General features: G+C 40.4%; 1 protein-coding gene across 1 annotated transcript in view; it reads left to right on the top strand.

The window, feature by feature from the left end:
• The first annotated feature begins 226 nt into the window (after positions 1-226).
• The window catches only part of PARM1 (prostate androgen-regulated mucin-like protein 1), a 107,795-nt gene continuing 92,281 nt past the window's right edge, over positions 227-15,740 (top strand). Inside the window, exon 1 of the mRNA XM_012724189.1 lies at positions 227-576. Coding sequence (XP_012579643.1) covers positions 534-576 — 43 coding nt within the window. The 5' untranslated portion in view covers positions 227-533. The remainder of the gene's footprint in view (positions 577-15,740) is intronic.

Genomic DNA, 15,740 nt, shown 5'->3' with positions numbered 1-15,740 from the left:
GGTCACATGTATCAAAGCAGTAAACTCACGTAAGAAAAGCTGAGATAAATTTCTGGAGAGCACATATCTGCTTTTACTTCTTAGCATCCCCTTAGTGCCTAGCACATTGCAAGTAATTCCAAACATTGGCTGAACCTATTCAAAACTCAGCCCTCGCGCCCTAACTATCCAGCAGAGGCCGCCCTGGGCCTGGGCTCCCGGGACCTGAGTGCTGGGAAGAGGGAAAGCTGGGGGGTGGCCCTGTCGCCGCTACCGGGCCGGAGTGGGAGGGGTTTGGCGGCGGCCCGCGCGGTGGCGGCAGAGGCGGCCCTGGGCTCGGACTGGGATGGAGCAGAAGCACGCCGGGCGCGGGAGAACACGCAGCTGACAGAGCCGTGCTGCGTTCCCCTTTCTTCCCCGCCAGCCGCCCGAGCCACCCCGCTCGCAGAGCTGCGGGCGGGCAGAGCAGTAGCGCTGCGCGCGCGGTCTCTCGGCCAGTCCCGGCAAACTCTTCTACCGCCGGAGCCGGACTCGGCACCAAGCAGCAGGGTACCATGGTCTGCAAGACTCTCTTCGCCCTTTGCATCTTCACAGCAGGTATTTCGGGGTGCCGTGCTCCGAGAGGGGTTGGGTGCTCTTCCGGCCTCGGCGTTCAGCTCTGGGGCCGGGGCTGAAGCGGGGAGACCGAGAAGTCAATAGCCGCGCGCCGGTGGCCAGAGCGATGCTAGGCTCGGGAGTTGCGCGAAGATTGCATGCGCACTTGAATTTGGGGTGATGCGCGCCTTTGGAGATCCTGGGTCATGCTGAAGAAAGGGGGTGACAGGGACTTTACTGACGCAGCTTGGGCCCTCACAAACTCCAGGATTTGTGGAACAGGTGGCTGCAGGAAGCTTTCAAACCCCGGGTGGGCGACACTGACTGCAACTCTAGGTTTCTCGGGTCTCCAAGCGCAACCTACCTGTGTTGGGCAGCAGACGTTTTGATGAGGTTTGATTCCAGAAGGGATGATAAGCAGGGGTAGCTAGGGTGTTGGGAGTCAAAACGAAATGATTTGAAGTACTAGCTGCACGCCCCGCGCGGCTACTGCGTTCCTCGAGACTTAGCAGTCTCTTTTCTCCAGCGTCCCTTCCTAGTTACGCTTAGGGATGATGCGGCAATATTACAGTCTCGGTTGTAGAATCCACGACCCGTCTCCAATCCGCGATCTCAGCTTACGGTTTGCTGTTTTACCCGGTGGGCCGGCGTACCCCACAAATGCGTGCCTGATCAGAAATTATTAACTTACCCAAAATGGCATACCTCCTTTCCATCCCTTCTCCCCCCCCCCCCGCCACCCCCCCTCCCCCCAACACTCTCTGCCTCAGGACGTCTTCCCCAATCGCGCCTTGCGGATCTCTGGATCTTGGAAGGTGGCAGCCTCATGCAGGGGACTGGGGACCGAAGAGCAGGAGGTCTGAGATAATCTTGCTTGGGTCCCAAAAGAGATTCAGAACAACACTTTAAGTCTGGAATTGAGGTACCCAGTTTTTCCCCAAAATGCAGCTTGGCAGTATATAACTATGGGTAAGGTACTGGTACACGATGGAGTTGCGCGATCACTGACGTGTTTGGAGAAGCATAAGCCGATTTGACTCATGCTCACAGTGCATGTATTTTTCTTCCTCCTAAATTCGATGGGTTCCTGTAATTGTGGACACAACTCGTTAGAATCTCTTGAAAAGAAGCTAGGAGTTTCCTGGCAGCTCACAAAACTCACCAAAAAAAAAAAAATACTTACTTGAGGAAAACTTTTCCAACTTGAGGCTATAGTGTGTTTATATTTCTACTAGTAATCTTGGGCTGGGGGCAGATATGCAGTGTATGGTGGTTTTTCTCCCAAGTTCAAGATTATTTTCTTGATCAGTGTTGGAATTTGGCCCAGATTAGGTAGACAGGGGGATTCTCCCTTTTTTGCTCTCATACCTGCGTGGTTTGGAGACGCATCTGGGAACGGTTTCCCAACAGTGTCAGGTGGCTTCTGCGGTGCCTCCAGCTCTGGGCAGGTGTACCAGCCCGCCCCGCCCCGGAGAGCTGCTTGTGCTAACTCCTGTAATCCTGGAAGCAAGCCCTGTTTACGAAATGACACGAAAAGAACCTTTGCTTTCTCCTTACAAGGAATCTTTTTATGAGCTTTAAGGCTCAGAAAATCTTGAGTCAGTAGAGCCAGTAAACAGGATTGTTTGCTAATTTTATTTCATGGCTTGTCTTTATTTATTTATTTATTTTTATTTATGCATGCATGCAGACATGTGGTGCAGGCCAGAGGTGTAGGGGCAGTGAGAGGCTTCACCAAAAACAGAGTGGGGAGCAGGACAGGCAGATCATCTAAGTATACTGCTGAGGGGAGCAGTGGGGGGAGACAGTATTTGTGTTTTTCAACAGCTCTGGCAGTTGGCAAAACCAAAATTAGTCCTGCTGGGCAGTGTATGGTAGTATTTTTTTCTAAGAAGTTCAAGATTTTTTTCTTGATCAGTTTTGGAATTTAGCCCAGATTAGGTAGGTAAATGACTAACATAAAGAAATACATTTTTATATATACATAGACATTTATACATCTATAAAATATATACACATATGTTTCTTAGTTAAGCTTTACATCATGTCTGTTTATCTCTGTATCAAGGTTAAACCATGCGTCCTATATATTATTATTTATTTATACTATATATCTCCATGCCTATGTGTTTATATCTAGATCTATATCACATCTAACTTGTATTTGTTGCTTGTTTTCTTAAACCAGCAATAGAAAAAGTCACCCAAGGTGGCAGTTTGGAAAAGGTTGGAGTTAGGGATAGGCCAGTGGTCATTTTGGAGGACACCAGCTTGGTGTGCCAAGTCCTTCATATGCAAAGGCCAGTCCAACTGGTGGTCAGCCAGGGCCAACTTTGAGGCCATAATTAACTGGAGGCTGGTCCTTTTGAGCACAGACTCTTGTTGGTGCCACAATGAAGAGGTTAGTGGCTCAAGGGCCAGCTGATCAGTCTCACCCCCATGCCCCACATGTGAGTTGAAGATCAGAGCCAAGAAGATTGCCGCCTTTCAGTTCTGGGTCTTCCCTAACTCTGGAAGACATGGTTATGGCTCTAGTTGCATTTTGTGTACATTTATAAACAGTGATAAAGTGTTGTTCTTGCCCTGTGAGGTTTCTGCCTCTGAAGAAATCTTTTAGGAGTCAGTGTGTTTACAACTTGCTACCAGAAGGATCAGCATAAATACCTGATGAAGTTCTTTTCAGTCCCCGAACAGGATGTTATCACAAGCTAAAATACCATCTTTCCAGGAAAAAAAAAAAAAAAAAGATGTGTTGGTACTGGGGAGAAGGGGAGAGTTCCTGAAATAACAGTGTCATACATGTTCATACATGTTTCAGTGCTTCATCAGGAGGTACCCTTGGCAAAGCTGTAGTTAGCTTCACCAGGATGTTGCTTCGAATCTGTTTCCTTCTTTTTTTAAGGCCTCCAGCTTTAGAGGAAATTTCTATAAAATTCCTTGGATGGTATTTTCTTCAGGCCGGAATGGGACTTGGCAGGGGGCTTATTTTTAGCTTAATAAATCCATTCAATAAATATATCGCATTTCCTCCAGCTAGTATAATGGACACTTACACATATACATGTGTTGTCAATAAACCAGCAAAAGTAGGTCTCTATATTTATTCACCTGCATTTTAGAAAGAGAGACATCAGCCTGTCTTCAGTTTTCACAAAGTTAATTGTGGTAAAAAGCTAGCATGGATATCTTGCATACTATTCCCAAACACCTCTTACATTTGTACATATAACACACACAAGACTACTGCCTCCAAATTAAATGCAAGGCAGAATCAACAAGCTCTGCTAGCAGATCTGAGCAGGGAGGGAAGATGGCAGGCTGCAGGGGGCTTCCAGGTTTATCCCCCCCCCCTCCCTCTGGCTTCTGGTCCTTCATTCCTATCACCTCAAAGCTGTTGTTTTAATAAAAACCCCTTCAGGGTACTATGGCCCAATTTGTTAAACACACACAACACCTGCCTCACTGAGATTATCTAAGCTATAACAGAACTTTCACAAAAGGCCTTTTCATAATGCTCAAGAAGGAAAAAGAGAAATAAGCTTAGATAAGAGAAGCACGAAGCCTACGATGCTACATTAGACGTGGCCAATCTGCCCCTCTCCTCCTCCTCCTGCTGCCTGCCCCAGGGCCTGGTGGCATTCCTGTCACATAACTCATCTCAAGTGACTGACATCCAGAATGTCTTTATTCTTAAGAAAGACACCACCCTACACTTTTATACCTCACCCTTAGTCCAGTTCCTGATACGTGTCAGGTCTTTATCTTAAGCTTATTAAAGTGTTATCATAAACTGTATCATAAACATATTAAAAATATACCAGAAACTGTGCACAGACTGACAGGAGCAGTCAGCTGGTCTGTGCTTTTTGGAGGTGGATGGGGTGTAGAGTTTCTTGCATTCCTTTAGCCTGGGTACCTCCTGCTCACCTGAAGTTTGTGTCACAGTCAAAGAAGTGACGCCTCCTTCACAGGAATGCTGACCTGAGGAGGAAGCTCTTCTGTGTTACCTGAGACACGGAGACAGTGAGCCAGGTGGAAAGCACAGAGGTTGTCTTGCTAGATCACCTAGGGACCACGCTGAGCGAGACCAGTTACTGATTGGGCCATTTAAAGCAAGTAACGAGCATTTTGAATTTTAGCTACAAAATTGGGTTTATAAAACCTCATTAAGTTGTTAAAAGTGTTAAACGATACCTACAATGTGATACCTAAAAAGTGTTCAGATACCTACAATGTCTGGGACATAGTAAGGATTCAGTCAGCAATGGCTGTTGTTGTTGCTATTATTCTTATCAATAAAGTTTACTGTAGTGGGGTAAGGATGTTCTCTCCAAAGCATTTTATGTGTTTGGAATTGGACTATGTGAATCAAAGATCTCAACTAATATTCTAGCACTGTGCCAGCTGTTCTGGCAAACCCAAATATGCAAATTAAGAAAATATTCAGCTGAGCCTACTAAATGCCTAATTTGAAAAGGTTAATAATGTGCCAACTCAGATTATGCACAACAGTCCAAAAAAGACTCAGTAACAAATAGAAGCAAAGTCTCACCAAGGATTTTCTTCCTTCCCCAAAATCCTTTGCAAAATGATGTGTTTCAAAAAACCTAACTCGCCTAAAGCTTAAGATCAGGTTCCCAGAACCACATATTTGGATTAACTCCTATCAGACAACTCAGAAAAGGGTAGCTCATGGTGTCTGAATGATGGTTCTTTCCAGAACACCGAATCATCAATAATTGTCTCATCTCTAACGAGCATTTGGAACTGGTCTGAGTGTGCTTGTGTTTCTATGAGAAAATTATTGGTCAAGATGGACCACTTTCTTAAGCAATAATCTGGCCTTGGCAGGGGGTGCAGTGGGGGTGGGGGAGGAGGTTATGTCACCCACAGGGAACAATGGAGAGGACATGAAAACAAAACTTCCCAAAGGGATTCGCTGTCTGAACACCCATATGAAAGGAAGCGTACCGTGCTGGAGCATGTACAACAATTTGCTCCCTTTTGAAAGTAACTCTCAGTGAAATTGGACCTGTTGGTTTAGTAATCAAATATTTGCTAGTAAGATATTGAATGAAACAGTGCTTGGAAAAATTAATGTTTCATTTAGAAGGTGGTGGCACATTTAGAAATATATGCAAATAGGGAGTGAGTGCCTTAAGAAATGAATGCTTTTTACTTGGAAACTCAAGTTACTAGGTCATCGCCCAAGCAGGGTGACTATAAAATAAGGCTGATTTGTGTAAGGAGCTTATGACATTACTTTTTTAGTCACAGTTTAAATTACTTAAATGATGAGGATGGAAGAAACATAGGGTTCTTTGATATATGTGGATCTTTAAATGTTTGTCATAATCCTTTACATCAGCTTAGACCATCTCTTTGACCCATTATGTCATTTATAAACCATGAGACCTTGGCCATTTTGTGAGTAATAAAAAAAAAAAAATCATGAAAACAAAAAAGACAACTTTATCTTTTCATCTGTGCTTTTCATTGTTACATAGGTTGGTATAATGTCAACTATCTTTTGTCTATTGCAGCCAGAATTAGCAAATAAAAATACAGGTCACCCAAAGTAATTTGAAATTAAAAAACAAAAACAAAAAAGACTTGGGCCCTCCCTGGTGGTGCAATGGATTAAAGCACAGTACTATGAAGCTATCCGCAGCCACTGCAACATGAGTTTGATCCCCAGCCCCAGGGAGGTGACCTGCATAGCATTGCAGACCTCTCCTGACCTGCCTGCTGCTCCCCTCAACAGTGTGTTTCAATCCATCTGCCTGTTCTACTCCCCACTTTGTCTCTAGTAAATTCTCTCACCCCTTCCTCATATCTCTGGCCTGTACCCCAGTTCTTGTATATATAAATAAATAAATCTTAAAAAAAAACAAAACAGGAATTCTAAGTATTTCCCATACAAATTCAGGGCGCATATTTAACTAAACAATTCTTCTTATTTATCTTAATCCAAATCTACTGGGAACCTTTTCTTTGTCTATGACTCTTACCTTTCTTTGACCTATAATCTGTGGTTCACAGGTTATATAGAGTTAGCTTTAATTTGAACCCTGCCTGACTAGACTTCAGTTGCCTACACCATTTCATTAAAAGCAGTCTGTTCCTGGGAAGATATAGAGATTTCAGAGTAGCTCTCTCTCCAGTAGCAACTACAAGTATAGGGGATCAGAGGTAGTGCTCCAGTGAAATATTCTGAATCTGCTTGCATATCCATTAACTGTGCATTATTGTGCCTTTCTGAACATTTGATGGTATTTCTGTAGCCTCCCTAAAGCTACATTACCTTACCTTCTTGTGACCCTACCTTTAAAAAAAAATAAAAAGTATGTTTTAAGTGGTAGTGATATTCTTGTATAGGAATTGGAACTGGGAGCTTTCTAAAATCCAGCTGGAAGCTGATTAAAAAAGAAAGATATAGATAGCCTTGGATTTCAATGTTCTCTCCTGTGCCAGGATCTTAATACATCTCACAAATATTAATTATATAAGGTTTACATAATTCCTGCAGGATAATTCTATAGATACCACTTGAAAGCTGTGGCTATGGAGAGCCTGAAGCAGCTTGTTAGATAAGATTTCAAGGCAGTTTGGAAAAAAAAAACCCTTAAGTAACTGGATTGCATAGAAATTTGCACCTTTTATACCTAAGGCAAAATCTGTGAATAGGCAACTGTTAAGTGGAAAAAATTGTGGGAAATTGCCAGGCTTGATATTTAGAAAACATGCCTATTCAATACAAAGTAAGATGAATGGTGGAATACAACTTTGATGATAACATCTCCCACTTACAGTCCAAATTCTGACACCTGATTTTCTTTTCCAGCTGGGAGGAAATAAGGACATGGGAAGGAACTTTAGTGCAGGTGTTGAACATGAAAAGAATTGGGGGAGAGAAGGCTTTATTTGATTTCTTTATTTTTTTATTTTTATTTATTTATTTATTTTTGGCAATGGTCATAAACTCTAACCATCGTTCAGATTTCTCACTGATTAGAACACATTATGTTTCCTTATATGTGATTATTAAAATACATATTCCCTTTGAACTGATTATATTTTTGCCAGTTCTGTGTAGTCCAGAAACATAACCTCATTACTGATAGTGTTTGTCACTATTGCATCCATGATGACTCGTTACTGGCCCTTTTGAAATTTTTCAGTTTCTGTTGAAAAAACTTTTGTAGTTCCACTGATAGACCACAGACACACACCACTGTATTTGATTGTTAAATACTCCATCCTATAGGATTCTTGGTTTGTACTGTAATTTGATTCTTTAGGAAGAACATACCTATGGTAAAATAAAATTTTTATTTTATTTCTCTTATTTCTCTATGCACTGCCTACATATGTTTAGGGAAAGATTCCCATCATCCTATGGAGCTATGGAATTATTAAGAGAGGATCTCAGTATATCTTAGAATTGCAAAATGAAAAGGCCTCAATGACATTTGTTCACTATGGGGCCCTAGAAAAAAATCTCTTGAACTAAAATAATACATCTGTCTTGGCCTGGGAGAAGAAGTGAGTTATTGGTAGACCACACCAAGACAAACTGTCACACCCAAACAAGGGAGAATCCTAAATGTTGTGCTTTTTAAATTATAATGTTAAGAGGAGAGTGTCCAGAAGTTCTCATCCATGGGGGTCTGAGCAGAAGAAAGGATTATGAACATTTTAGGAGAGATAATCATCTATCATTCACATTGTTGGAGATGTTGATGGGGAATGAAGTGTGATGTCAAATTACACATGGAAATTGGGTAAGAACTGAAGAATAAGAAAGGGAACTGGCTGTTGCAGAATTCCTTAGAGATTCCATCTGAGAGGCAACAGAGACTGAGAATTTCTCAAGGGCTGAATGAAGAGGGTGACCATTGAAATTACTGGGGGTTGGTGTGGGGGGACAAGGACCAGATCACCTTGTTATGGATGAAAATTTTAACATTTCTTTTGGTGGTGTTGGCAGGAGGTGGGGGTGGGGTGTTAAGGGATTCTTCTCCAATTATGAAAACATAAAGCCTATTGTATTACATCTTTTTAGTACCAAGATAGCTTGCAAATTAAGCCTTTTAGAAGAAATAGTGTGGTGGCACTTAGAGCCAGTAATTAAGGGGTGCATTGTGAAAAGGGATGAGGAAGGAGAAAATGCCCTGAAATGCAAGAGAATTCAGCTGTATGGTTTGGATCTGTTAAGGAACTGGGATGTTCACTGCTTGCTACCTTCCTAGAAGTGCACTTCAAAAAGAATTCCATTATGAATAAACTGTCCTCTAAAAGCTTAAAAAAAGAGAAACATGGTCCTAGTATTTGTCAGGTGAGGATGGGATTTATTTTATTTCATATGAGATGCAGCATGGTATGGTAGAATGACTTCAGAATAAGAATGGCTGGTATACGATCTTCCTTGTAATGTTTTGACATGAAATACATGTAACATTCATCAACTATTTAGTCAGCAGATCATGCCAGAAGAAGGATTCCTAGTCCTGTTGATCTCCTAGTCTTCCCTTCCCCCCAAAACTGTACTGAAATCTTCCCCATCTCAACTAATGGTAACTCCAGCTTTCCAGTTGTTTAGGCTCAAAAATATGAGTCATCTTTGAATCTCTCTTTTTCCTCAACATCTCTCATCCAACATCTCTCATCTGTTAGTTGTTTTAGTCCAAGTAACAGATAAAATTGATAAGAGATCCTGACTGAAATCAAACCTGTATCTGTAAGCAATTGATATCAAATGTCAACACCCCTTAAAGTGACTGATGTTAAAATCACCCAGGCTGGCCTATTCCCTAGCTTCATCATTTGTCCTAACCTTTAAACTCTGTCCAGTATTCAAACATTTGTTGCCTTCCCCATTGATCTTGCTTTGGTCCAGTCCACCAGAATCTTTCTCCTGGAATACTGTAGTGGTCTCCCCTGCCGAAGCCAACAATTACCCTTTCCCTCCTAATCCATGTTCTCTGCCTGATGGTAGTTGAGACATTGGAAATGTACCCAATGATGTCATTGCTCTACTCACAGTTCTGCAATGGCATCTCATTATACTCAAAGTAACATCTCAGGGCCTCAAAGTGACACTTAAGACTGCATGAGCTGATGCCCTCTCATTCTTGGGCCTGGATTTCTAGCTGCTTCTTTGCACACTCTATGCCACTAATACTGATTTCCATAGAACCTATAAAGTTTGGTTCTTCTATTTGACATATACTTGATCCAGATATCACATGGCTAATTCCCTCATCTCCCTACAATCTTTACTGACAAGTAAACTTCTCGACGAGGCTTATCCTGACCACATTTTAAAATTGCAGTCTTGCTCCACTCCCCAACACCATTTTCCCAGTGTCCCTTATCTGCTTCTGTCTCTACTTTTTCTATGTCTATCTCCTTGCAACACTTTCCTCTACCCTGGCCTCCTGGATTTTGTTTTTCTTCTGTAGTATCACAGCTCTAAATAGTGTGTGTTTCTTGGGAGTGTACTTCAAAATATATTTGTTAAACTAAATAATTAAAACATTTTTGAGGACTGATGAAGGCATAAAGCAGATTTTACTTCTGATCATTTAAAAGTGAGACATTAGTAAACTTGTTTCTACCTGTTTCTTATGTCTGTCTAGTGTATCCAGATAGCTGTAAAAAATGACTCGTACTTTTATTTTTTCATTGAGAATTAAAAAGTGAAATTTTAAAGTCAGCTATTTTTAAGCTAACCATATACAAAACACTTTTTTTTTTGACATGGATAGCACTTCAAAATAGCTGAAATTTCATGAGGTCTCTGACCAATTCAGAAATGTCATTTTTTAATTAAGCTGGAGAATATAAAGATATCTTCACTATTTTGAACATTTTTTCAAAAATTTCTGATTAAACGAAGATAGCCTAATAATAAAAATGATTTTATTCTAAGGAAGCATAATTGGAAATTTCCCAGCAACATTTGAGAATATTAAATAAATTCAGATGCTTGAGTGTTAGGTTGTAAGTTAGTCAGTAATAAGCTCAGAAACAGAATAGGAATCTTCTTGGCCTTATCAACCTTATGTTCTATCTTCATTGGTGATTCTTAAATATGAATTATGTTTTAATCCAACTAACAGATAAAATTGATAAGAGATCCTGACTGAAATCAAACCTGTATCCTGTGAGCAATTGATATCAAATATCAACACCCCTTAAAGTGACTGATGTTAAAATCACCCAGACTGGCATATCCCCTAGCTTCATCATCTAACAGATACTTCTGGTACTTTCTGCCTTACCCAGAATAGGAACTCTTAATTATTTAGCATCTGCCAAAAAGAACATGAGCTTTAAAACTAGCTTAAAACATACTCATCTTGACGACTTAGAGATAATGGTCAAATTTAAGATTATATCACCTAGAAGATCAACCAGTCCAATAAGCCAACCAAAGAAGGGACAGATGACTGAGGTAGACCTGTCCATTCTTGGGAAAGGAAGTCACGTGGCCACCTTTGAAGTGTAGCAACATTGAAGAAATAGGAAAGCTGTGAATAACCCTGACCTGGTGCTGGAGGACGGACAGGGAGCAGTGTCAGGTGTTGTGAGTGTGGCTGGAGGACAGTGAACCACCTCTCCTTCCATGGGAGACACCATATTCTCTGAAAGGAAACACAGGGTCTAATTTATCACTGGAAGGAAAAAGGAACACATGTCAAAGAGAAAGTTGGTGTTACCCCAATTTTCAAAAGTCAAGTGTAGCCAGTGAAATATCAAATACTATGGTTTCAAAGAAAATAGGGTTTCAGTTTGGAGAACTAAAAGAAAGAGGGGAGATGTGGCTTTTGAGATTCAAAAATTTACTGGCAAATTTTGGGTAAAAAAAATTAGCTTTCACTAAATGGCAGTTGCCACTTGTTTTAGAACAGTTTGTAAAAGCTGCATTAAGTTTCTAACTTTTTTCTTACAAAAACTCTTAAACACACAGAGATATGCCTTTATCACCTATCCAGACCTGAATCAGTCTTACTTTTTCGCTAAGAACAATTAAAATATCAGTACATTGACAATGATGTAAACATGTCTCTACAAAACACTGGTCTGATAAACTAGCATACATTGACTCATTCAACTGTGCAAACATGAAGCAACTGTTTACAAGAGAGAGGTGGTTCACTCTGTACTTCTATCTAAAAATAGTTGCACTATATTGAGCCAATATACTGTAGCTTTCTATTTCACAATATATGGAAGAAACAAGTTACGGAATAAAATAGACATTGTGATGAAATATTTAAAACATTATGTCTATATGAGTGCCTGCGGAGTGATTAGAAGGATACAGTGATTGTCTCTGGCAAATGAATTTTGGATCAGCTTCACTTTTTATGCTCCCTGTCCTTTTGTGTTGCCTGAATTTTTGTATTCGTTTGTATTGTCTTGTAATTAAAAAAAAAGAGAGAGATATTATTAAGTTTGGTCTTTATCAACAATTAATGTGACCATGTTAACTGTTAGATGACCATTTCTATCCTCAAAACCTTATTTCAAAAATCTTTCTGATGAAGTCTTTAAAAATAAGATCTTAGAAAAGCAAGTAACCTCAAAAAGGTTTATAAGAGATCGCTGACGTAATGGGAAGGGAAGGTTCTGGGAAGAAATTGACTGCAGTAATATTACATTTTCTATAACCAGAGTGCTGCATAAATCATTGATTAGGACAACTGTCCTGGGTAGTATTTTAAGAGGCTCTGAGCTAATTGATCAGTATTTAAGTTACTTCGCTAGTTTATATTATTTTTAGCATTTGCCACTCAGAACAATTTTAAATTAAAACCTTCTAAGATTTTTAAATGTGAAACATATCAACTTAGGTATGAAGTAAGACAAACAACCCTCAGAAGAATGTATAACTTGATTTTCCTCTGGCAACCTAAAATTGTGACATTGTCTTTCAGTAAAATAATCAATAAAATGTAGCTCAGGCAAGTGCAGGAGGAGCCATTAATATTCCAAGACTTTATCAGATAACGAAATAAATGTGACTGGTTAGAGAGCGAGAACAGATACGGCTCATGGAGATTTTGGTGTGATTAAGGCCAACACTTCATGTTATAGATAAAAGTAGACATGTTGGAGATAAAGGGAAAATTACGTTTTATTTTCTGTTTTACTATTCACACATTATACTATGTTCCTTTTATCTGCATCATCATCTAATTCTCCCAACAACCCCATGGGAGAGGGTAAAAGTAAGGTAGTAAGAATCCCATTTCGCTGTTCAACTCTCGGAGTCTCTGCAGTTAATGTCGTCAATCCCACAGTCAGTTGCTAAATGACAGAGCTGGGCTTTGAGTCAGGCCTGGAACCTTGTACTCATTTCACCTCCACTGCCTAAAACTGTGAATCAATGTTACATTCTCTTGTGTAAATTGACCTGCTCGTAAAATTATTCCAGTCATTTAATTCTTTCTGCTGCTATTGTGAAAGGATTGTTTTCTTAATTTTTTTCGTCCAGCTCCTTGTTTGGATGCAGGAGTGCAAATGATTGTTGTGTGCTGATCTTGTCACCTGCCATGTTAGTTTTTATTTATAGCTTTTAATAGATTTTTAGTGGAGTCTTCAGAGTCTTCTATGTATTATATATCATCCTGTCACTGCCAACATTTCTTCTCTATCAGTCTTGATTTCATTTGTTTCTTTTTGTCTAATGGTGTTGCCTAAGACCTCTAATACAAAATTAAACAGAAGCAGTGTGAGTGGACATCCTTGTTTTGTTCATGATTTTAAAGGAGAAGTTTTCAATTTTTCTCCCTTGTGAACCGTATTAGCTGTGTGTAATATATGCCCTGGCTTAGTTTCTTATCTCTCCTTCACATATTGATTGCTGCATGTGGAAGGCTCAGTACTGAATGAATGGAAGAAACTGAGGTTCAGTTTGGTGAACCTAGAGGCCTCATAGCTCACAAGTGGCTGAACATAGACTAACATCTCATAGATTTAGGAATATAAGTCTCCCAACTTCAGAGACTCCAAAGTCATGTCAAATTGTTCCTCACTTCTCCTCTTAAGAGTTATGATTTAAAGGCTTCTTGGTCTCTGACATAAGTAACATATTCTGCTGCTTAAAGTTACCTATCTATGGCTATGCACTGTTGGGTGGAAGAGCATAGATGCTAGAGGGAGCAGGAGAAGCCTTACAGGGCAAACGTTTTGACAGTGGCAAGTGGCCTGAGAGTTGGGATACCACTTGGGTAAGGAGTTGACTGTGGTAGCCACCCTGAATACACGGACACCAAAAAACCCCAGGAGGAGCCTAGAAAAGAGAGATGGGAAGCTGTGGGAAGGCCATCTCACTTCCCCTGTGTGATTACACATTAGCATGTGAACCTGGAACGAGATTGTAGTTGATTTCCAGACAAGCTTGCTGTCTTTGGGCAACTTTGCACATGCACACATCTTTATAATAAAATTTCACTCCACATAAGTGAGTTCAGTAAAGATCATTTTGAAAGGAATCATAGGTAGAGTTAGCCAGTCTAACTAAGGGAGATTTTTATCAGAAAGAAATAATCATCATATGCCCTCTGAAAAAATGCACTTATATCTTATAATGCACTATCTTATATCCACTGACAAAGGGCATGGTTTGTTTCCCTATAGGTAGATGTTCTGATTTTAATATTACAATTCCCAGTTTAACCTTTAAAATGTATTGTCAAAACAGAGTTTACACAAGGCCAATAGAAAGAAATTCATGAAGGCAAACATATACCATGAAAATAGATGCACTTGGCTGCCTCTTCCTCCTCAGCATAACCCTACTTCAAAGAAGGGAGTCTGGTTTTCTTCTCTTGATTTTTATGTCACTCAAAGGACTCTACTTCCTCTGAACGGAGGATTCTGGCCATCTGTCTGATTGCTATCCACCATGTCTAGAGGAAGTTAAAAGGAAGTATGGCCTCCTGGGTAAAAGGAGAAACCTTCCCTTGTCTTCTTTCACCCACATTGGAGGTTGTTGTAAAAAGTATTCTAGCTCCAAATATTACTCCCCAAACTGTTGTGAACCACATGATCCCTTGAATGATGCCAAACTGCCAGGCGTGGGATAAAAATAGACTAACTATTGTCTTAGTCTCCCAGGGCTGTCATAACAAATTACCACAAACTTGAATAGCTTAAAACAACAGAAATTTATCTTCTCACTGTTGTGGAAGCTGAAAGTATGAAATCCAGGTTTCAGCAGACCCTTACTCTCTTCAAAGCCTGACAAGCCCATGTATCTTTCAGCTCCTGTAGCCCTAGGAATTGTTTAGCTTGTGGGAGCCTGTTAACTCTAATCTGTGTCACGGTCTTCAAGTGGCTTCTTCCTTCTGAGTCTGTCTCTATCCATATTTCCCTCTTATGAAGATACCAGTTGTCCGAAAATATTGGATTAGGGTTCACCCTACTATAGTATGACCTCATCTCTCTCTCCCTCTACACACATACCTACACACACACATTTACTTCTAGGGTATAATTCAACCCACACCAGCTGTATTTCCACATCTCATATTCCCCCACAAACAAAAGAAACAATAATTTAATCAACTATAAGCTACTTATATTCAAGGTAACATGAGCTATCACCTCAAATATATATATACTTTTCACCTGTTTATTATTGACTGAGTTCCTAATGGTAGAGGCTGGTTGAAACTGTTTAAATCAGATGTTTCTCAACAGGAGTTAGAGGGAGACATGGCACTTGGAGACAGGGTTCCTAACCACTAAACAGAACATGTGGGCAGAGTGACAAGTAGGATAAAACAAAAAAAAGAAGGAAAAAATATATAAAAAAGGGAGGGGAATGGAGAAGGGAGGAAATGCCATCACACAGCTCCAAACTTAGCAGACTCATTACAAACCAGAGGTCCAAATTAATGAGATTTCTGATGGCTCTCCTTTGAATCCACACTGAATGACTTGTCCTAAGCAGTGGTCATTCTGCTACTTGGTTAGCCTGCTCACGGTGAGGACCTCTAGCCATCAGGAAAGTTCTGGTGAGGACCTTTAGCCATCAGGAAAGTTCTGGTGAGGACCTCTAACCATCAGGAAAGTTCTGGCTAGATACCTGTATACTATTTGGGAGGTATGAGACATTTTTTGAGGGTTTCTCTTACATTTCTGTAATGTGC

This window comes from Condylura cristata, unplaced genomic scaffold (genome assembly GCF_000260355.1).
Source record: "Condylura cristata isolate star-nosed mole 26May11 unplaced genomic scaffold, ConCri1.0 scaffold00012, whole genome shotgun sequence".
Classification (NCBI taxonomy): Eukaryota; Metazoa; Chordata; class Mammalia; order Eulipotyphla; family Talpidae; genus Condylura; species Condylura cristata.
The sequence above is the reverse complement of the archived record's forward strand: the minus strand, read 5'-3'. Positions and strand labels throughout refer to the sequence as shown.